We start from the raw sequence: 24,627 nt of genomic DNA, 5'->3' as shown, positions 1-24,627 counted from the left end.
CCCTAACATGGTCAAACCATGATGTCATTAAGTCTACAATAACTTTGAACTATCCAAACATTGCCATTGATTTTGGTCCTTAAGATGAATATTCAACACACTTAGTACTACAGATTAAGTGGAATTAAATGCATTACTGATATAAATTAAAAGGGAAAGAGTTGAACTGACTCTGCAGTGAGTATCAGTGAGTGGTCAAGAGTCAAACGAAAACATCAATATCAATAAAAATATAAAATATCAATAAAAATCATATCAATGTTAATAAAAATCTAAATATATTGGGTAATTTGTGTGCAAGTCAGTGAAAATAAATTTTAAGCATATTAGTTAAATATTACCTAAAGACTCATACCAATATTTAAGAAATAATTATTTGTAAAATATCAATAGTTGAAGAACTCTAATTGTGAAAAGATGCAGCAGGTGCTGACCACAGATGCCTGTGTGAGTGTGGAATCAACACAGGAAAATTTGAAATTAAAAAGCTCACCTCAAAGAAAAGCGAGGTGTATTTGGAGATGATGTTCATGAGGGTGACAGCTGTGCCTGTTATGGTCTACAACCCCAATTCCAATGAAGTTGGGATGTTGTGAGAAATGTAAATAAAAACAGAATACAATGATTTGCAAATCCTCTTCATCCTATATTCAACTGAATACGCCACAAAGACAAGATATTTAATGTTCAAACTGATAAGACTTTTTTGTTTTTGTGCAAATATCTGCTTATTTTGAAATGGATGCCTGTAACACATTTCAAAAAACCTGGGACAGGAGCAACAGTTGATGAATGCTCAAAGAACACCTGTTTGGAACATTCCACAGGTGAACAGGTTAATTGGAAACAGGTGAGTGTCATGATTGGGTATAAAAGGAGCATCCCTAAAAGGCTCAGCTATTCACAAGCAAAGATGGGGCAAGGATCACCACTTTGTAAACAACTGTGTGAAAAAATAGTCCAACAGTTTAAGAACAATGTTTCTCAATGTTCAATTTGAATTTAAAATTGGAATTTAGGGATTCCATCATTTACAGACCATAATATAATTAGAAGATTAAGAGAATTTGGAGAACTTTCTACACGTAAGCCAACCTTGAATGCCTGTGACCTTCGATCCCTCAGGCGGCACTGCATTAAAAACCAACATCATTGTGTAAAGGATCTTACCGCGTGGGCCCAGGAACCCCCACTAACCTAGGAACACTTCAGAAAACTATTGTCAGTTAAAACAGTTTGTCGCTACAGCTACAACTGCAAGTTAAAACTCTACCATGCAAAGTGAAAGCCAAAAATCAACAACATCCAGAAACGCCGCCGCCTTCTCTGGGCCTGAGGTCATTTGAAATGGACAGACGCAAAGTGGAAAAGTGTGCTGTGGTCTGATGAGTCCACATTTTAAACTGTTTTTGGAAATCATGGATGTCGTGTCCTCTGGACAAAAGAGGAAAAAGACCATCCAGATTGTTACCAGCCCAAAGTTCAAAAGCCAGCATCTGTGATGGTATGGGGGTGTGTTAGTGCCCATGGCATGGGCAGCTTATACATCTGTGATGGCACCATCAATGCTGAAAGGTACATCCAGGTTTTGGAGCAACACATGCTGCCATCCAAGCAACGTCTTTTTCAGGGACGTCCCTGCTTATTTCAGTAAGACTATGCCAAGACACAGTCTGCACGTGTTACAACAGCGTGGCTTCGTAGTAAAACAGTGCTGGTACTAGACTGGCCTGCCTGCAGTCCAGACCTGTTGCCCATTGAAAATGTGTGGTGCATTATGAAGCGCAAAATATAAATGAAGTCTGTTAGATGATCAACCTGATTTAACAGTGTTTGGAGTGGGTCTTTACTCACTGCAAAGTCAGTTTAGCTCCTCTAGGGGGCACTGCTGTGGGGAAAGGCAGATGAATGAAGTGGTGAAGTTTTAAACTGCTGTTGTTTAACCCTACATATTTAAACTCGATACTTCATTTCCTGTTGAAAAAGTTGCAGCAAAAATGCTGGCGTGTCTGCATCAGAGTCCGTCAGATCTCAGAAGAGAAGCAGGGTAGGTAGGTCCTGATTAGTATTTTGGGAACACCAAGAGCTGTGAGTATGCTTTTCTGTGATCACAGCACTGAAGTTGCAACAGATAGGACATCTGTGGATCTGTACCGGGTCTGCTGTGGGAACCGGACTTCAACCAGAAGATGGAAGAAAAAGATCACTGCTGGAACAAAAAAAAGGTGCTGAAAGAACTAATGAGGGATACACAAAAGGAAGCTACAAAATGCAGAATCCATAAGACTCTGTTGAAGTTTGGACATCCACACTGCAGCTTCTCCTTCACCACATTTTCCAGCTGACATTCTTGAATTACCATTGCAACTATGTGTGCAGTGATAATATACTGACATATCAAGAATCTAATTTGTGCTTTTTTTCTGCTACAAGCTGAAAACAGAAAAAAAAGCTTTTGATGGCACATGCTCACAGCCAGCACTGGTGGAATCTTCTGGTGTACTGTCTGCTGTATAGCTCCAGCATATGAATGCAGTACGAAAATAATTTCTGGTGATTGTCTATTGCATTTGCTGAGAATAGAACTATCTGAATCAGCTATCGAGTCATAACAATGGCATGAAACAAGGAGTAAGTGGAGCCAGAAGACAGGCTACAGTGCTGCTAGTACGTGTGTCTGCAGTGTGCACCTTCGGGGTCAGCGGGGCTGTTGGGGTTCAGGGGTAACAGGGTTTGGCAGCTCATTTTAATGGCTTCATCTGGCTTTGCTAAAGTTACAAGCCATCAAATGTAGAATTCTTGGACTTCTTCAGCCATATCTGTCTGGTAACTCCTCTTTTCAACCAGTGCAGAACCAACACTGTGGGAGTTTACTGATTGGCTGACGGAAACATCATTCAGAGATCGACCAGCGTTAGTGGTCTGGCAGGTGCTTTGGGGGCATGACCTCAGAGAGGTCGAAGTTGTCATGCCGCCAGAAAAAGGAATCCGGCCCAGTGTTGATGTTTTGTAAGCACCCTCCGGGACGTCAGATGAGAAGGAGCAGCCCAAATCTTCTGGCGGTGCTGATGAAGGCCGTGGAGTCAGTGGAAGGCTGGATTTGATGTACGCAGACACCACTGTGAGGTCCACACTGCTGCTGACATTTACTTTGTTCCCTGTGTCTATATCTGTCTCCTCTGCCCCAATCAGAGCATCCACATTAAGTCGGAAGGGTGGGATGAGGAAGGAGCTCCGGGTGAAGGAGTGGTTCCCACGGTGGGGAGTAGGGGACACCCCAGGAGAGGAGCATGTGGAGCGGGAGCTGGCTGAGCCAAGGTTGGGCAGAGAGAAGAGAGAGCCTGATCGGTGGTTCCTGCACTGGATCCTACATCCCTCTGGATGCCGTGGGTCTGCCCAGGTATCTTGCTCCTCCTGCTCCTCACAGGCCAAAGGGAGGGAGGTGCGGGAGGCCTGGTGCTCCACTCTGGGACGTGATGCTCCTCGATGGTATCGGCGGTTCTTGTATGAGGCAGAACTGCGAGCAAAGGTTGATGGAGCCGAGGATGACTCAGATGATAGCGATATGTACAAGGCATCCTTTTTGTGTTTGTAGTGAGCAGCTTGGATCTGTAGCAAAAGAAAAATAAAATCAAATAAAGGAAGAGATTAATTTTGTGAAAACTTGCATGTAGAATAAAGAAGTAAACAAAATATCTTCTGGATGCAACAAGTCCTCCATTCCATATTGCATCTCATCTCTGTGCTTGTTCTGTTAGACCTCAGTGCTGCTTTTGATACTGTTGACCATAAAATTTTATTACAGAGATTAGAGCATGCCATAGGTATTAAAGGCACTGCGCTGCAGTGGTTTGAATCATATTTATCTAATAGATTACAATTTGTTCATGTAAATGGGGAATCTTCTTCACAGACTAAGGTTAATTATGGAGTTCCACAAGGTTCTGTGCTAGGACCAATTTTATTCACTTTATACATGTTTCCCTTAGGCAGTATTATTAGACAGCATTGCTTAAATTTTTATTGTTACGCAGATGATAGATCTAGGCTGGACTATTGTAATTCATTATTATCAGGTTGTCCTAAAAGTTCCCTGAAAAGCCTTCAGTTAATTCAAAATGCTGCAGCTAGAGTACTGACAGGGACTAGAAGGAGAGAGCATATCTCACCCATATTGGCCTCTCTTTATTGGCTTCCTGTTAATTCTAGAATAGAATTTAAAATTCCTCTTCTTACTTATAAGGTTTTGAATAATCAGGTCCCATCTTATCTTAGGGACCTCATAGTACCATATCACCCCAATAGAGTGCTTCGCTCTCAGACTGCAGGCTTACTTGTAGTTCCTAGGTTTCGTAACAGTAGAATGGGAGGCAGAGCCTTCAGCTTTCAGGCTCCTCTCCTGTGGAACCAGCTCCCAATTCAGATCAGGGAGACAGACACCCTCTCTACTTTTAAGATTAGGCTTAAAACTTTCCTTTTTGCTAAAGCTTATAGTTAGGGCTGGATCAGGTGACCCTGAACCATCCCTTAGTTATGCTGCTATAGACTTAGACTACTGGGGGGTTCCCATGATGCACTGAGTGTTTCTTTCTCTTTTTGCTCTGTATGCACCACTCTGCATTTAATCATTAGTGATTGATCTCTGCTCTCTTCCACAGCATGTCTTTTTCCTGGTTCTAACCCTCAGCCCCAACCAGTCCCAGCTGAAGACTGCCCTTCCCTGAGCCTGGTTCTGCTGGAGGTTTCTTCCTGTTAAAAGGGAGTTTTTCCTTCCCACTGTCGCCAAGTGCTTGCTCACAGGGGGTCGTTTTGACCGTTGGGGTTTTTCCGTAATTATTGTATGGCCTTGCCTTACAATATAAAGCACCTTGGGTCAGCTGTTTGTTATGATTTGGTGCTATATAAATAAAACTGATTTGATTTTGATTTGATTTGATATGACCATATAGGTCATTTGTTCGCAAACATGACCACAGGAACATTTCCTACACGTGTCTCCAAAAAAAAAAACAAAAAAAAAAACATAGAAGCATAGAAGATAAATCAGACACGGATGACTTCAAACCGGCCCTGAATTAAGTCCTATCCACATGTACATGGGTATTTTGTACAACCCCAATTCCAATGAAGGTGATGTAACACAGTGGTAAACATAGCACTGTCTCAGCTTTTTTGAAACGCGTTGCAGGCATCCATTTCAAAATGAGCAAATATTTGCACAAAAACAAAGAAGTTTGTCAGTTTGAACATTAAATATCTTGTCTTTGTGGTGTATTCAATTGAATATAGGTTGAAGAGGATTTGAAAATCTTTTTCGTTTTTATTTACATTTTACACAACGTCCCAACTTCATTGGAATTGGGGTTGTAAAACATTACAATTTCTCTACATTTGTAGCATTTCCGGCCTTTTATCCACACACAAACTGTGTTTTATGCTCCGTTTACACCAGAATGAGACCCATATAAGACCTACAAGACCATGACATGTTGTCAACTCTCACAAGTCTTGGCTGGTCTCTAGCTTCTAGTAGTTATTTGTGTTTACACCAAGCGTGCATTGTGACTGAACTGTGCAAGTGAAATATATATTAATATCAGTGATGCAACCCCACACAGAGTCAATTGAGAGTCTATTACGACCCACAGGATCAGGTTGGGAGTGGGTTGGTACCTGTGAGAGTTAATGAAACCGATTATGAGACCCATGTATCGTTTAACCGGTCGCACAATTGCTGCAAGTGTTTTAAATCAAATCAAATCAATTTTATTTATATAGCACCAAATCACAACAAACAGTTGCCCCAAGGCGCTTTATATTGTAAGGCAAAAGCCATACAATAATTACGGAAAAACCCCAACGGTCAAAACGACCCCCTGTGAGCAAGCACTTGGCGACAGTGGGAAGGAAAAACTCCCTTTTAACAGGAAGAAACCTCCAGCAGAACCAGGCTCAGGGAGGGGCAGTCTTCTGTTGGGACTGGGGGAGAGAACCAGGAAAAAGACATGCTGTGGAGGGGAGCAGAGATCAATCACTAATGATTAAATGCAGAGTGGTGCATACAGAGCAAAAAGAGAAAGAAACACTCAGTGCATCATGGGAACCCCCCAGCAGTCTAAGTCTATAGCAGCATAACTAAGGGATGGTTCAGGGTCACCTGATCCAGCCCTAACTATAAGCTTTAGCAAAAAGGAAAGTTTTAAGCCTAATCTTAAAAGTAGAGAGGGTGTCTGTCTCCCTGATCTGAATTGGGAGCTGGTTCCACAAGAGAGGAGCCTGAAAGTTTATAAGTGCAAGTGTATTAAACAGTTTAATACACTTGCACACATGTTGGTGACCGATGGGGAGTGATGGCGACCAAGAGGGATCATTGTTCCGGCCATGGAGACCCCATTATCACCAGCCTGCAACCTCGGTGAGAGTGATGGCGAGCAGAGGCCATTTTTCAATCGCACATTGGTCGTGTACTCAGTGTAAACAGGATGTTAGATCACTGAAAATGGAAATTTTACAAAGACTGCTCCAAGGTGAAGCTTTTCAGTAAGTCAGTGTTTACATGCAGACAAGGAAAATAGAGTTTTAGTCTTTTTTTCCACACCTCTGATTGGCCAACATGGTGATACGGTTAAGGTTATATTGCCACCTCTTGTTGTGGTATGCTCTTGGCAGTACTTTACAATGTGTTTGCATTTTCATGTGGAATGAGATATTTTTGAAAAACAGTGCTTGTGTACACAGGAAATTTTGCAGAGTAAAATTTACTCTGCTGGCATAACATTTGGCCCCAGTCTAAATAGAGTTAAATATACTCTACCACAGGGCTAAATCAACTCAACACAGTGTAAAATCAACTCTTATTTCAATAAAGCCACTTGCATTGACTAGACGGTATTGCAGACTGAATGGTCTGCCCCAAAACTCAGTCCCCCCTGCCTTAACTGTGCATGTGTCATCAGCCGCGGTTCACCGATTATCACCTAATTTCTACTTCAAAGTGCACTCCAGTCATCATCTGTCTCAGCGACAGATATCTGAAACATTTGTACAACAATCATTTCCACATAAATTCAGCATTATTTCATCAGAAAAGGAAGCGATCACAGTGCCACAGCTACACAAGCTGCTAGCTGTTGCGTTCACTGACCGTCCGTCATTTCAAAGTGTCACAGATTAACGCCTCGTTCCTGCTTAAAATGGCCTTGTTTCTGCTTAAAACTGACTTCAGAATAATTTAAGAGGTTTTACCTTGTCATCTGATGGTAATAATCACATTAACCCATTTGATCACTTTGGGTGAAGACAGTCCATCCACAGAGCGTCTGAGCTCCCAAATGATGTATGCACACTGGAGCCAAGGCGGGGGTGACCATTCGGTTGGCAACACTGGAAGAGCTGATTTCACTCTACAACAGTGTTTTTTTACTCTATTTAAACTGGGATCAAATGTTATCCCAGCAGAGTAAATTTTACTCAACAAAATTTACTGTGTAGATGAGATATTTTTAAAAACTGAAGGCAGAAAATCCCTGTTGTAAAAAAATCCCTGTGCGTGTGTGGACTTAAGCCTTAGTGCTTCTCCCTTTCACTTATTTGTGCATAAGTGTTTCAGCTGAACTGGTCATATCTTTGTTCCTGGTAATACCACAGCAGTGATTGGGTTAGTGCACCAGTAATAAAGAGGTCTTTAATTTCAATTTTCCATTTTCAGTTTCAATTTATTTTAATTTATATAGCACCAAATCACAACAGAGTTGCCTCAAAGCGCTTCACACAGGTAAGGTCTAACCTTACCAACCCCCAGAGCAACAGTTGTAAGGAAAATTTGAAACTTTGAAAATTTTGATTTGATTTGATTTGAAAAACTCCCTCTGAGGAAGAAACCTCAAGCAGACCAGACTCAAAGGGGTGACCCTCTGCTTGGGCCATGCTACAAACATAAATTACAGAAACAATTCACAGAACAATTCATAGACGAATATACAAGAAATGCTGTTGGCGGACAGGACAGGAGGGTCGCCAACACGAATACAACTCCCATCTCTGGATGGAGCTGCACCTTAAACAGAGAGAAAAAAAACAGAATCAGGCATCAGAAAGACAAAAAAATACTGTATAATTTGCCAGCATTAACCAACAAGAAAACAGAGAAACACTAAGGTGATCGCCGGCCACTAGCCCTAAACTTCACTAAAAGACCCAGAATTTAGGTAAAGTTGAGGCCACAGCCCGCTCGAATTACTAATAACATGAATTAAAAGAGTAAAAAGCATAAAACAAAACTGCACCAGTATGCTAGCCATATGAAAGGGGAAATAAGTGCATCTTAAGTCTGGATTTGAAAGTCTCCACAGAATCTGACTGTTTTATTGAAGCAGGGAGATCATTCCACAGAACAGGGGCATGATAAGAGAAAGCTCTGTGACCCGCAGACTTCTTATTCACCTTCAGGACACAAAGTAGTCCTGCACCCTGAGAACGTAAAGCCCGGGCCGGTACGTAAGGTTTAATTAGGTCAGCTAGGTAGGGAGGTGCCAGTCCATGAATAATTTTATAGGTTAGTAGCAGAACCTTAAAATCTGATCTCACTGGGACAGGAAGCCAGTGAAGGGATGCCAAAATGGGTGTAATGTGAAATGAAAGCTATGGCTGGATAAGGTTAGGAGTAGAGTTTAAGTTTAAAAGTAGATCTTAAAATCCTAAAGGCTGATTTATGCTTCTGCAACTCTGTAATTCCATGACTATGTAATGACATCGATGTACATGACAGTCACGTCTTTATGCAATTTTTCTGGATTATGCTTTTTCTGGTTTAATTTGTCCCACAAGTGGAGATGCCACCGAACACAGTACGCGCTGGATAATGTGGTTGTCAATATTTGTGTTCCACCTGCCAAACAAAAGGGTTCAGCCAGTGGTAGAAATGCAAACCAAACCAGACCAGCTGTTCTGACCAGACGTGGATTGGCCACTGAGAGTACTGGGATTTTTCCCGGTGGGCCGATTAACAAATGGGCCAATGGCTGCCTTTTTTTTTTCATGGTAACTCTCCCGGCCCAGGGAGAGAGACATGCACCAGACCACAGAGCTCAGCTGCAGCCTGCAGACACAGCATCTGTCAAAAAATACCTGACTCAGAAAAACTGAGGGGAAAAAAGGAGGTTTGTCTACAGATGCTGCTAAGAGCAGAAAAATTTCAGAGATGTTTGCTGCGGTGGGGGCAGGGACACCTGTCCCTCTCAGCAACAGCCAGTGTTGTCAGACAGCGAATCAAACAGTGAAAGTGAGGCAGCGAATACTGCTGCCACGGAGGCCGTACAGGAAGAGCAGGAGCAGATTGGTAGTGGTGGTGATAGCAGGTGTGTTTGCATGGTGTGGATAAACAGTCATTCATGTAAATGTTTAGCCTTTCATACAAATGAAAATGCACCCCCCCATTTTCTGGTTATGGGTCTAAGAGATTTACACCTCAATTTCGATTCAACTGAATTTATTTTGTTTATATAGCGCCAAGTCACAACAAAGCTGCCTCAAGGCTCTTCACACAAGTAAGGTCTAACCTTACCAATCCCTAGAGCAAGCACACAAACGGCGGTGGTAAGGAAAAATTTCCTCTAATGACATTGAGGAAGAAACCTCAATCAGTCCAGTCTCAAAGTGGTGACCCACTGCTTAGGCCATTCTAACAATTATCAGGTTTTGCAAAGTTTTGCAAAGCTGAAGAAACAGAAAACAGGAAATCAAGCAACATAATAATGTAAAGAAAATGAGAATTTCATGCAGGCATCAGCACCACAGGCAGGGGTCATCCAGCATTCCTCATGCCCTCATTGGGCCTGTTCCCACGACAGGGTCATTCAAACGCAGACAGCAGCATGCAGCACCTGCATCAGGCCTTGTATCTCATGACCAGTGTGGCCCCTTGCTGTTTGAATCTGTCAATCCTGCAATCCTATATGACATCGTCTGTACCTCGGACAGAGAGAAAAAGAGCAGAATCAGTTGGCTGGAAAAAACTAAACCCAAAGTATAATTCATGTTGTGTGTTGGGGGGGCGTGGCTGGATGTTTTTGTGTTTTCTTTTCTTTGCTCTCCAGGTGGCATGAGGGCTGATTTGTCTGTGAAGAAGGTGCTGGCTGAAGAGTCTTCACCCTCATCAACATCATGGAAAGCACCTGTGATTGGTGCTCACGTGCAACCTGGACGACTTGCAGCTGAAGCAGATAATTGGATGGCGTTCTGCATTTAAGTCATGTGTGATTTGAGCAGAACTGCCGGGAACTCGACCTTGTGACGTTCATTTGTGAGACGCTGAGGACCGCGCCTGGGTTTTGACACATCGAGCCCGTGAAGCAGGGAGGGGTGAGGACACATGCTGTCAGCACACACTAAAGGTAATTAAGTGTTTAAGTAATTGTTGATAGTAACTTGGTGTTTTGTTACACAGTATACTGGAATTGTGAAGAGAATTGTGCAGTTTGCTTCTCACTGCTGTGGCGTGAAGGATAAGTGATCCTCCACTTGTTGTGAGAAGCTGCTCATTTGCATAAAGTAAAAAAAGGACACTGACCTGAGTGTGTTGCTGATAGCGTGTGTTTATTGGAAGATATAGTTGTATCTGTTGACTTACCTCACCTTCTCTTTGCTTCACAGAGAATCAGTTTGTCGTGTCCACCTGGGGGGTGTTTGGCGGTGGTAGGAAGTCCAGGAGCGCCGGCTTTAATCCTTGCGGGCGCTGGAGAGCAAGCCACGAATCACTCCACCACAGGGACGTTGTTTTTATGTTTTTACACTTTTAAGCACAGGTGAATAATAAATAGTTTCTGTTTGGAACCGCTTTCTGGTTATTTTTAGCGCTGGGTCCTGTCTGACGCAGGTCCGCTCCTCAACCCGCGTCGACACATAACAATTCATTAGCAGTAAGTTGACAGGAAAACAGAGCAATTGCTAAGTTGATATCAGCTGTTAGCCCTAAGCTTTACTAACAGACCCAGAATTTAGATAAAGTTGAGGCTGAGACCTGATCCGTTGCAAATAAAACGACTTTCAAGGGATAGGAAGCATAGTACAATACTATGTCAGTATGCTAGCCACTTGACCCAGTGTCTCTATAAATGTTCAAATCAAACATGTAATGCACTCACCTCACACCAACCTGCATAAAGTGTCAACAAGCACCAACATGCCCAGAGTCCATTTTGTTCATGAACGACAATGATCTAATTGTGGTGGTTCAACTCCAGTGGCTCATTTGGCTGTGATTTGTGGATTTCTGTTATAGTTTTGGGGTTGTCATATGGTGTCTGACTGACTGTCTCATTTGCATTTGGTTACCTTGTGCTCTGTTCGTCTCTCACGTGGGTTTCTGTTTCCCATCTTCCACACACCTGTTTTCACTTACCCCCCTCATTTAAGCACCTGCCTTTTCCCTGCTGGTTGCCAGCTCTTTCTGTCTGTCCGAGACTGTGTGTCCATTCTGCGATCACTCTCACTCCCCTTGAGGTCCCCTCTGTGCATATGCTCTAAATCTCAGTGGCCTTTGATGTACCCTGTCTTTCTTAAGTGACAGTTTGATTTTTGGATCATGTTTTTGTGTGCTCTTTGGATTTTTTGTGGTTACCTGGCCATGTGCACATTTATGATTGTTTTGGATTAATAGTGGAATTTTCATTTATGATTGTTTTGGATTAATAGTGGAATTTTCATTTATGATTGTTTTGGATTGATGGTGGAATTTTCATTTGTGACTGTTTGAATTTTTGGTGTAATTTCAGGATAAAATAAATCACCTTGTTTTTGCACCTGATCACGTGTGATTGCTTCCTGCAAACTTGGGTTCAACCTGACTTTGTTAAATTGTAACACTAACAACATAACAAAAATATATGCTTTACATACTTGTTTCAGACAGTGATTATGGTTTATTGTCCTTTCAACAGTAGAGTTAAAACTAATAAAACACTGATTAACTACTGTGACAATAAAACACCTGCATACATACTGTATTACTCATGATGCAGTACACAAATTACAAGTGTTTCTTTTGTTATGCTTTATAGGCTATACATTATGTTGAGTTGTAAAAAGTGTTTATCTATTGTTCACATCATCATACTATTGTTTTCCATACTTAAGGCAACTAGCCCTGGTTCTGACCCGTACCACACTGCGCAGTACCGACCCGAACCACTCGGTGGAAACAGGACTGTCAGCATACACTGATTAAATCAAGGTGTGACAGCTGCATAATTTATTAGACGTACGCCTGCATATGCCAGTGTTTTTAATATGGTTGGCATACGCTGGCTAAATCGTCAAGATGTGATAGGGCCGGATCCCAGCAGGCAAAACAGAAAACACAAAAGTTTCTCCCATCTTATGTCATCGTAGGTTCTGTGTTCAGTGAAATAAGAGGTCGCAGGAGCTTGACAGGAGGGAGGTGTATCTTAAAGACGGTTCTAACAGTCCTTCTGCATGGCTCCTACCACCACCAACGCCTCATGCACTGTACAGGCAGCGGGCCGATGGGGAAGGGGTACAGGGTAGTCCTGAGGCCCCAATAAAGTCCTGCAGCTCCTCCTTTTTAAGCTCAGCAACATTATGAATCCCAACAGCAGCTGGAAATGTCATCAGCGTCGAGATGTATGTCATAATGCCTCCATTTATGGAGCTGAAAACACATGAAAACTGTTCAGAAAACCTGCACTACTGCTCAAAACTACAGCACAATTATCATGGATTATGATCACAAACAGGCCTCCCAAAAACAATAAGAAGCAGAGTTGCAGACTCTCTTGTTAAAATTTTTTATATGTAAAGTTCCTGCAGCAGTTGTCATTTTAGTTCCTCTCTGTGTAACGCTTGAAGCCCTGATAGATTCTCCATGCTGCCAATCTTAAGTCTGCTTTGTCCTCCAACTTTCCACTCAAGCAATACAGGAAGAAGGAGTAACTTTCCACACAGCCTGAGTATAATCACTGCACCTCTACAGGCACTGAGGGGAGGCTCAAAGTTTCCAGATGTTCAGGTTCAGTAGAAAAATGCTTCAGAAAAATACCATAAATGTTCCTGAGCAGGATCTTGTGCTGTTGTTGTGACACCCTAATATCAGCACAGAAGGCATTCAGTGACTGCATTTCTGAAGTATGTATGTATATATATATATATATATATATATATATATATATATATATATATATCCAAGGTGGATCTGCATGTTGAATTGGCACAAGTTTTACACTGACGCAACTCCACATTACATTGAGAAAAGTGGTAGTGGTGAGATTTGAATCTACCTTTCTGCAGCGAAACCAAGTGCACTAACCACTTGGCACCACCCCTGCATACATACATACATACATACATACGTACATACAGATATACACGAGCTCTAGATTGGGCAGTGTTTATGAAATAGGTAACTGACATTTTTCAAGCGGGGAAATAAATTATGCAAAGTTTCTATAATGATTTGGAATTATGTGCGAGTCCACAATGTAATTAGCAATGTCCATTGTTCATTGTTGTTACATAATATCCATAATTTCTCCAAAACTATTAGTCCTGTCAACTTTCCGTTTTCGCAGCATACGCATACTATATATATATATATATATATATATATATATATATATATATATATATATATATATATATATATATATATATATATATATATATATATATATATATAAAATACAAATAATGGATGGTAAGGAGTCCAACATAGAGAAATATTGGATTCAGAAAAGTGATATTGGACGAGGTGCATCCAATATTTCTCTATGTTGGACGACTCGCTATCCATCGTTATGTTCTCCACCCCCCTCCCAAATTAAGCAAACAACAAAGAGTCAAGTAAATTAGATCAATTAATTTTGTTGTGAACAGCATATGAATGCTTCGAAAACGTCAGTAGCGTGCTTGTCTACTTTCTTAGTGTCTTTGGCATCCTTGGAGTTCAATATTTCCACCGGTTCTTCCTCTGTGAACTCAGCAAACCTCGCTGGCAGACGATTTTCTGCTGTTGTTGACATGTTTGTTGCCATTTTTTCAACCAACATCTGTCAGCTAGTTCCTGATCTTCGTATCTGCGCTCTGATTGGCTAGCTGTTGGCAGTAAGCTCTAACGCTATTGGTCAGTGGGAACTGATCCAGTATAACAATATAACATAATATATATATACACACACACACACAGCGGGTAAAATAAGTACTGAACAAGTCACCATTTTTCTCAGTAAATATATGACATGACATTTTCACCAAATGTTGGTAACAACCCAAGTAATCCATAAATGCAAAAAACCCCAAAACATATGAGTACAGAAATTAATTCATAAATGCAATAAAATGGAATGACACAGGGAAAAAGTATTGAGCACCCTTACTGAAATTTATTTAATACTTTGTACAAAAACCTTTGTTGGTAAAGACAGCGCCAAGACACCTCCTGTATGGAGAAAGTAGTCACACGCATTGCTCAGGTATGATTTTGGCCCATTCGTCTGCACAGTCTTCAAATCTTGAAAGTTCTGCGGACCTCGTCTATGAACTCTTAGTTCTTTCCACAGATTTTCTATTGGATTGAATTCAAGTGAATGGCTGGGCCGATCTAGCAAGCGTTGTTTTCATTCTCTGAAACAAATTGAGAGTTTTCTTGGCTGTGTGTTTCTTCTTCATTCTGGTAGATTTTTATCAAGAATGTCTTGGTACATTTTACAATCCATCCTTTAATTATATGAAGTTTGCCGTGCCGTATGTTGAAAAACAGCGCCACAACATGATGTTCCCACCTCCAAACTTCACTATTGGTATGGTGTTTTTGGGGTGATGTTCTGTGCCATTTGACCTCCAAACATGGTGTGTATTATGGCGGTCCGTGGCTCTTAGACAACTCTTCTGATCATTTTTTTTCAGTCCCCTGTCAGAAATCTTGCGAGGAGCACTTGGTCGTGGCCGGTTTATGGTGAAATGATGTTCTTTCCACTTTCAGATTATGGCCCCAACAGTGCTCACTGGAACATTCAGAAGTTTAGAAATCCTTCTGTAACCAATGCCATCAGTATGTTTTGCAACAATAAGATTGTGAAGATGATGAGCAGCAATCTTCCATTCCAGCTTATTAATTAATCAAAAACCCAGACAGAGCTTTAATTCATTTGAAAGCTTGACTCTTAGTCTTGTCCATCCAAATTGGAAGTCCCAAAAAACAGTTTTATTTGTTATTGTCTATCGTCCACCTGGTCGTTACTGTGAGTTTCTCTGTGAATTTTCAGACCTTTTGTCTGACTTAGTGCTTAGCTCAGATAAGATAATTATAGTGGGCGATTTTAACATCCACACAGATGCTGAGAATGACAGCCTCAACACTGCATTTAATCTATTATTAGACTCTATTGGCTTTGCTCAAAAAGTAAATGAGTCCACCCACCACTTTAATCATATCTTAGATCTTGTTCTGACTTATGGTATGGAAATAGAAGACTTAACAGTATTCCCTGAAAACTCCCTTCTGTCTGATCATTTCTTAATAACATTTACATTTACTCTGATGGACTACCCAGCAGTGGGGAATAAGTTTCATTACACTAGAAGTCTTTCAGAAAGCGCTGTAACTAGGTTTAAGGATATGATTCCTTCTTTATGTTCTCTAATGCCATATACCAACACAGTGCAGAGTAGCTACCTAAACTCCGTAAGTGAGATAGAGTATCTCATCAATAGTTTTACATCCTCATTGAAGACAACTTTGGATGCTGTAGCTCCTCTAAAAAAGAGAGCTTTAAATCAGAAGTGCCTGACTCCGTGGTATAACTCACAAACTCGTAGCTTAAAGCAGATAACCCGTAAGTTGGAGAGGAAATGGCGTCTCACTAATTTAGAAGATCTTCACTTAGCCTGGAAAAAGAGTCTGTTGCTCTATAAAAAAGCCCTCCGTAAAGCTAGGACATCTTTCTACTCATCACTAATTGAAGAAAATAAGAACAACCCCAGGTTTCTTTTCAGCACTGTAGCCAGGCTGACAAAGAGTCAGAGCTCTATTGAGCTCAGTATTCCATTAACTTTAACTAGTAATGACTTCATGACTTTCTTTGCTAACAAAATTTTAACTATTAGAGAAAAAATTACTCATAACCATCCCAAAGACGTATCGTTATCTTTGGCTGCTTTCAGTGATGCCGGTATTTGGTTAGACTCTTTCTCTCCGATTGTTCTGTCTGAGTTATTTTCATTAGTTACTTCATCCAAACCATCAACATGTTTATTAGACCCCATTCCTACCAGGCTGCTCAAGGAAGCCCTACCATTATTTAATGCTTCGATCTTAAATATGATCAATCTATCTTTGTTAGTTGGCTATGTACCACAGGCTTTTAAGGTGGCAGTAATTAAACCATTACTTAAAAAGCCATCACTTGACCCAGCTATCTTAGCTAATTATAGGCCAATCTCCAACCTTCCTTTTCTCTCAAAAATTCTTGAAAGGGTAGTTGTAAAACAGCTAACTGATCATCTGCAGAGGAATGGTCTATTTGAAGAGTTTCAGTCAGGTTTTAGAATTCATCATAGTACAGAAACAGCATTAGTGAAGGTTACAAATGATCTTCTTATGGCCTCGGACAGTGGACTCATCTCTGTGCTTGTTCTGTTAGACCTCAGTGCTGCTTTTGATACTGTTGACCATAAAATTTTATTACAGAGATTAGAGCATGCCATAGGTATTAAAGGCACTGCGCTGCGGTGGTTTGAATCATATTTGTCTAATAGATTACAATTTGTTCATGTAAATGGGGAATCTTCTTCACAGACTAAGGTTAATTATGGAGTTCCACAAGGTTCTGTGCTAGGACCAATTTTATTCACTTTATACATGCTTCCCTTAGGCAGTATTATTAGACGGTATTGCTTAAATTTTCATTGTTATGCAGATGATACCCAGCTTTATCTATCCATGAAGCCAGAGGACACACACCAATTAGCTAAACTGCAGGATTATCTTACAGACATAAAGACATGGATGACCTCTAATTTCCTGCTTTTAAACTCAGATAAAACTGAAGTTATTGTACTTGGCCCCACAAATCTTAGAAACATGGTGTCTAACCAGATCCTTACTCTGGATGGCATTACCCTGACCTCTAGTAATACTGTGAGAAATCTTGGAGTCATTTTTGATCAGGATATGTCATTCAAAGCGCATATTAAACAAATATGTAGGACTGCTTTTTTGCATTTACGCAATATCTCTAAAATCAGAAAGGTCTTGTCTCAGAGTGATGCTGAAAAACTAATTCATGCATTTATTTCCTCTAGGCTGGACTATTGTAATTCATTATTATCAGGTTGTCCTAAAAGTTCCCTAAAAAGCCTTCAGTTAATTCAAAATGCTGCAGCTAGCGTACTGACGGGGACTAGAAGGAGAGAGCATATCTCACCCATATTGGCCTCTCTTCATTGGCTTCCTGTTAATTCTAGAATAGAATTTAAAATTCTTCTTCTTACTTATAAGGTTTTGAATAATCAGGTCCCATCTTATCTTAGGGACCTCGTAGTACCATATCACCCCAATAGAGCGCTTCCCTCTCAGACTGCAGGCTTACTTGTAGTTCCTAGGGTTTGTAAGAGTAGAATGGGAGGCAGAGCCTTCAGCTTTCAGGCTCCTCTCCTGTGGAACCAGCTCCCAATTCAGATCAGGGAGACAGACACCCTCTCTACTTTTAAGATTAGGCTTAAAACTTTCCTTTTTGCTAAAGCTTATAGTTAGGGCTGGATCAGGTGACCCTGAACCATCCCTTAGTTATGCTGCTATAGACGTAGACTGCTGGGGGGTTCCCATGATGCACTGTTTCTTTCTCTTTTTGCTCTGTATGTACCACTCTGCATTTAATCATTAGTGATCGATCTCTGCTCCCCTCCACAGCATGTCTTTTTCCTGGTTCTCTCCCTCAGCCCCAACCAGTCCCAGCAGAAGACTGCCCCTCCCTGAGCCTGGTTCTGCTGGAGGTTTCTTCCTATTAAAAGGGAGTTTTTCCTTCCCACTGTAGCCAAGTGCTTGCTCACAGGGGGTCGTTTTGACCGTTGGGGTTTTACATAATTATTGTATGGCCTTGCCTTACAATATAAAGTGCCTTGGGGCAACTGTTTGTTGTGATTTGGTGCTATATAAAAAAATTGATTGATTGATTGATCTTGACAGAAGTTTTGCTTTAACCCATCATGAGTTCCTTGTGTGACACCTTGGTAATGAGACACCTTTCTATAGGCCATCAGTTGGGACTGGACCAGCTGATATTAATTTGCACTAACAAGGGGCAGGACTGCTTTTTAATTACTGGTAGATTTTAGCTGGTGTCTTGGCTTTCCATGCCTTTTTACACTTCCCTTTCTTCAGGTGTTCAATACTTTTTCCCTGTGTCATTTAACATTTTTACTCATAATTTCTGGACATCTATGCTTTGATTTCTATGTATGCATGGATTACTTGGATTGTTACTGACATCTGGTGAAAACTTCATGTCAATAGCACCTTTAACACACACAAACACGCCTGGGTTTCTAAGGGCCCCTTCACACATAGTATGAATAAGTACAAATCAGGGCAAATCACAGCAGAACAGCTCGTATGATCAAACCACGAAAACACTGAGCCGACGGGCAGGCACGAACAATGTCGCTGCAACGCTTTCGTGCACGTGGGAACACAGTGCGAGCAGCTGCAGCATGTGTAACCACATTGCGCAACTACTGTGAGAATAAAAAATACATGCCACCCACGGGATTCAAACCTGCAATTTCCAAAACCTCTGACTGCCAGCCAGAAACTTTACCACTGAGCTACCATCACTGTCCTGTAAAAGGTGCAGGAAAATGCCTGATATCAAGAAGGACATGGACGTACTTAAAAAAATAAAACCACACACATTTTATTGAATCCCTCTTATCAAGTGGGCAATACAAGTATGATCTGTCTGTTCCTCTGTAGATGACCCATGGTCACAGATGTACAGTCATGAAATGACATGAATGATGATGATGAAATGATGGCCACTCATTTTTTAAGAGCTACCTACTCTAGACAGATCTACCATACGCACTATACTGTTTGCATTTTGTCATCCATCCATCCATCCATCCATCCATTATATATACCCACATACTGCACTCATGGGTCATGGGGGGGAGACCCCAGTCTTTCGCAGGGCCACGTATAGACAGACAAAAACACTCACACCCACACATGCACACCTACGGACAATTTAAAGTCTCTAATTCATCTAGCATGCATTTTTTGGATGTGGGAGGAAGCCAGAGTACCTGGAGGGAACCCATGCAAACATGGAGAACATACAGACACTACACAGGTTTTGGTTTGCATTAAACATAATCCTAATATTTAGTTTGTCCAATTATGTAGGAGCCCTGAAAATGGAGGCACTATGTATACAAATGACTGCAATTCCTACTTTTGTTGCTCCAGTGCCATCTGTGAGACCTCATGGGACAAGCAGACTATAACCTGTGATTAAAATAAACCAAGATCACCCAGAATGGAGGGAACAGAGGACTATATAGAACACAGTAAGAACATATGATCTTGAAGCAGACCATCTGTGAAGCAGTGGTTTTGGTGTTATGGTGTGGCCATAGGGGGCTGCCACTAGAACTGGTATCCAAGTATTTACTGTTTACGTGACTGCTGACAAAATAAGGAACTTGAATTCTGAAGTATGTACTGCACTGTTGTCTGCTCAAGTTTCATATAATATTTCAAAAGTCTTAGGATGTTGCTTCACAGTGCAGATGGTAAGGACCGAATTACAGCGCAAAACCAACACCAAGGCACGTGATATCAGGTTATTTATTCTTTCCAGAAGACGGACCCAGGAAGCTTGTGGTATTTCCCCCAGGTCTCAGCCTGGAGCAACACGACTTAATTATTAAGTCCAAGTACTGAAAAGGAAAGCTCCAGGAGGTCACCAAGAATCAAGGCTGCTGAGAGTAAAGACACAAAGAAACTACAAAACTAAAACAAGCGGTTAAGTGTGCTTGTGTCCAGTGTGGAAGGTTCCTGGTTCAAATCCACCCCTGCCCATTCTCCAAGTATGGAGTAGTGTCAGGAAGGGCATCTGATGATCTACATGCAGCTCCATCCCAGAGCTGCTGTGGCGACGCATGGGAGATGCTGAATGGAGTTACTAATTCTCCCGATCACATGTAAGAAAATTTGAGTGCATTGTGTTGTCAACATCTGTTTTTTTTTTTTTCATTAGCAGGTGAACACACTTCCCGGAGCAGTGAAGTGACAATTTTTGCCTTGCCTGTGCTGCTGCACTTTATTTGGTCAATAGCTGTTGTATTTGTTTACTGGTACTTTCACATGCATTATCTCCAAGTCTGTCATCACAGAAAAATGTAAAAATTTCAGGAATATGGCGGTCTTGTTATGTGCAGAAGCGAGTTGAGGAGCACAACCAGCGTCTGACTGAACCCAGCGCTAAATAACCAGAAAGCGGTTCCAAAAACAAAACAATTTTATTTTTCTCCCGTGCAATAATTGGTGTACAACATAAATGTGCGTTTGTCTGGCGAGGTGAAGGACGGCGCACTCTCCAGCACCAAAATGGATCAAAGCTCGGCGCTTCTGGACCCAGACTCACCACCGAACACCCCCCAGGTGGATACGACAAACTGACTCTGTGAAGGATGGAAAAGGTGAGGTAAGTCAACAGCTACAACAAATATCCTTCAAAGGCACACACTATCAGCAACACATTCAGGTCTGAATTTAAGCTTTATGTAAATGAGCAGCTTCTCACAACAGGTGGAGGATCATCATTCCGTACGCCATGGCAGTGAGAAGTGAGCTGTACAATTCTCATCAATGTTCAAATATACTGCGTAACAAAATACCAAATTACTGTTAACACTTATTCAGACAATCAATCACCTCTGATGTGTGCTGACAGCATGTGTCCCTCACCCGTCCTCCTTCACAGGCACGATGTGTCAAACCCAGGTGCGGTCCTCAGCGTCTCACAAACGAACGTCACAAGGTCGAGTTCCCGGCAATTCTGCTTGAACCACTCATGGCTTAAATGCAGAACGCCATCTCATTATCTGCTTCAGCTGAAAGTCTTTAAGTTTACACGTGAGCATCATCCACAGGTGCAGCTAATAATGCTGATGAGGGTGAAGGACTCTTCTGCCAGCACCTTCTCCACAGACAAAAACCAGTTTGCATACCACCTGGAGAGCAAAGAAAAGAAAACAACACCAAAATGTCCAGCCAAACCCCCAACACACAACAGGTCTCAGCTGAAAAAATGTCTCGCTGTAAGGAGTGCACCCTGCAGTGGAAAACTACACCGGGACCTGGTGAGTATGACAGAAAAAACGCACACGCTTATCTGATTTTGGAGAAGTGTGACCACGAAGAGTCTACGAGAAAGCGACTGTGGATGGCTGTGTTCACCATCTCAACAGGACAGCTGTGATGTGCACATGCAACTTCAAAAAGCTACCAGCCGTTCATGTCAGCGATGTGTATGCTTCCTGGCTCATTGACTGTGGACGGACAAATGAAACAATCGAGCAACGTAAGTGTGATGATGGACATCAAGTGTTTACTGACCATTCTGTGGAATGTGTAGAATTTGGAATATCAAAAGGACATAACTTTATTTACATACGAAGCCGTGTGGAACTGGGGCTGCGCCAGGCAGCAGAACAATATGCTACATGGCTCTGTGGGCAAACACAAGAGAAGTAAAATGGATGGGATGCAGTTTTGTTTCAGGGTATGCATTTATTACTACTTTGTTTATGCTTATCCAATCTTACTTGTATAAGATTGCATTTGATGTATGCATTTGATGTTTTTTTTTCTAACTATACCGAAGGTTAGAAAGAAGGTAGATACATAATTGTGTTTGGTGGCCAAAGTCATAAAATTCAGGCAAAAACAAGTAGTGCTTCCCCTATTCGCCCTATTGAGACATCCCATATATATATATATATATATATATTACTCTGGAACAAACAGGACAAACAGTGTTGTCAAGGACAATAAGCAGGGCGTTAAAGAGCAAACTTCACTTTCTCCACAATAGACATGAACAGGAAGTGATTGTGGCTCATAGCAATTCACAATGTAAATAAGGGAGAAACAACCTGAGCTTATCACCTGTTTACGTAAAACAAACACAATAACAATATCTAAAAACCCAGATAATATATTCACAAGAATTTTAGGCACAATATACAAAGAGTTTTACCTTGTGATGTTGATGCTGTTGTCTGTGTGCAGCGGTTCAATTGCAACCTGATCAAAGTGTCGCAATGCATTTGTCAATTATTTGACATCTCGCACAGCGGCAACCTCTCTGAGATTTTGCAACATTTTGCGGGATTTGAAACCTCAATAAGGTGAATGGAGGTACATAAGTACCTACAGTATATGTGGAAGGGGGAATTCAAAGCAAGCTCCCTAAGATTAAAAGCAAGCAAAACAGCAAAAATGCGGGCAATATAGGGTTTGATTCCTACATGATTAAAACTAGAAAAGAAATCAAGTTGTTGTTGTCCATTGTTGCTCCCGTTTTTTTTTGTTTGGGGTCGTCACAGCAGATACAGCCAGATCCGCATTAGCATTTCACACAAGTTTTACACCGGATGCCCTTCTTGACGCGACTCCAGTGTAACCTGGAGAAACACACACAGCCGTTGGTGTTCCAAAGAGGTCTCCCATTCAAGTATTAACCAGACCCCGCACTGCTTAGCTTCTGAGATCTGACGGGATCAGGCCTACACAGAGCAGATCAGCTGCTACAAAAGAAATCAAGTGTTTTGAATAAAATCTAGTGACAGGTTATATGATGACAAGAAATGTGTTGCCTAATGAGATACAGACAGGTATGTAAATATTTGGAGAGAGAACATTGTTGGTTGGTTTGGTAACAGGATTGGTTTGGACCCACGTTCAACGCCAAACACCCCCCAGGTGGACACGACAAACTGACTCTGTGAAGGATAGAAAAGGTGAGGTAAGTCAGCAGCTACAACTAATATCCTTCAAAAGGCACACACTATCAGTAACACATTCAGGTCCGAATTCAAGCTTTATGTAAATGAGCAGCTTCTCACAACAGGTGGAGGATCATCAGTCCGCATGCCACGGCAGTGAGAAGCGAGCTGCACAACTCTCATCAAAGTTCAAATATACTGTGTAACAAAATACCAAGTTACTGTTAACAATTATTCAGATAATCAATCACCTCTGATGTGTGCTGACAGCATGTGTCCCTCACCCTTCCTCCTTCACAGACACGATGTGTCAAACCCAGGCGCGGTCCTCAGCGTCTCACAAACGAACATCACAAGGTCGAGTTCCCGGCAATTCTGCTTGCATCACACATGGCTTAAATGCAGAACGCCATCTCATTATCTGCTTCAGCTGAAAGTCTTTAAGGTTGCACGTGAGCACCATCCACAGGTGCTGCACATCATGTTGATGAGGGTGAAGGACTCTTCTGCCAGCACCTTCTCCACAGACAATAAATCAGTTTGCATACCACCTGGAGAGCAAAGAAAAGAAAAGAACACCAAAATGTCCAGCCACACCCCCCCAACACACAACACTAAAGTCATCAAACTGCTTATAGTGCTCATGCTGCTCGCATAAAAAAGTTAAATAACATGAAAATTTCACTAGATGGAAATACTGGAGCACAGACTTCTTAGATTATTCATTGGAAGAATTAACCGTACAACAAGTATTTGTAATAAAATGCTCAGAAAGGACACACACGGTCCTCCACAGTAGCTAGCAGTGTCTGTGGCCGGAGCGCTGAACACAACTCAGCGGCACCGTCTGCCTGTCACTCAAAGCAACCACGCCCCTAATTATGCATAAATATATGGCTTAAAACCTATTAAACAAATCAGTTATTATGGTCAAGTGTTTAAGTGCGCTTGTTTTCAGTGTGTAAGGTTCCTAGTTCAAGACCACCCCTGCCCATTCTCCAAGTAATGTGGAGTTATGTCAGGAAGAGCATCTGGTGCAAAATTTGTGCCAAATCAACGTGTAGATCAATCTTAGATCTGCTGCGTCAACCTTGAGGGAGAATTTACAACTGTCATGGAGGGGGAAACTAGTTATAGAGAAATAAAGGGTTTTTTTTTTTTATTCTTTTTTGGTATATTAGGCTGTAAAAGTAAGTTATTTTGGCTTCTCCCTTGGTGTTGCCACAGCAGACCCAATATGGATCTGCATATTGATTTGCCACAAGTTTTACACTGGATGCCCTTTGTGAAGCAACTCCACATTACATGGACAACAGGCAAGGGTGGTCTTGAACTGGGAACCTTCTGCCTTGGAAACAATCTCTGGGTGTCTGCATTTTTGACAGCTTGAGCTTTCTATGGGAGGCAGCAGATGGTTATTAAAAAAAATCGGCAAACAGATCAGTAACAGTAACATACCTCAAGCGATCAATGAAAGGCAAAAACCAGGAACACAAGTCTGTAACTGCGAGCCAAAAACACTGGAAACAAGCACTGGGAATAATAATGTGAGAGAGCAGGACAAACCTACGTAACATGGTGTGGGGTGGGGGGGAGCTCTCTAAG

The 24,627-nt window shown here is 41.6% G+C and overlaps 1 protein-coding gene across 2 annotated transcripts in view; it reads right to left on the bottom strand.

Annotated features, from left to right (window-relative positions):
• Nucleotides 1-1,695: 1,695 nt before the first annotated feature.
• The window catches only part of LOC117524794 (protein FAM124A), a 114,119-nt gene continuing 91,187 nt past the window's right edge, over nt 1,696-24,627 (bottom strand). For both annotated transcript variants that reach the window (XM_034186613.1, XM_034186615.1), the window contains one exon: nt 1,696-3,609. In XM_034186613.1, the coding sequence (XP_034042504.1) occupies nt 2,785-3,609 (825 nt within the window). In that variant the 3' untranslated portion in view covers nt 1,696-2,784. The remainder of the gene's footprint in view (nt 3,610-24,627) is intronic.

Source organism: Thalassophryne amazonica, chromosome 14 (assembly GCF_902500255.1).
Source record: "Thalassophryne amazonica chromosome 14, fThaAma1.1, whole genome shotgun sequence".
In the NCBI taxonomy this organism is placed as follows: domain Eukaryota; kingdom Metazoa; phylum Chordata; class Actinopteri; order Batrachoidiformes; family Batrachoididae; genus Thalassophryne; species Thalassophryne amazonica.
This window is presented reverse-complemented; position numbering and strand designations above follow the sequence as displayed.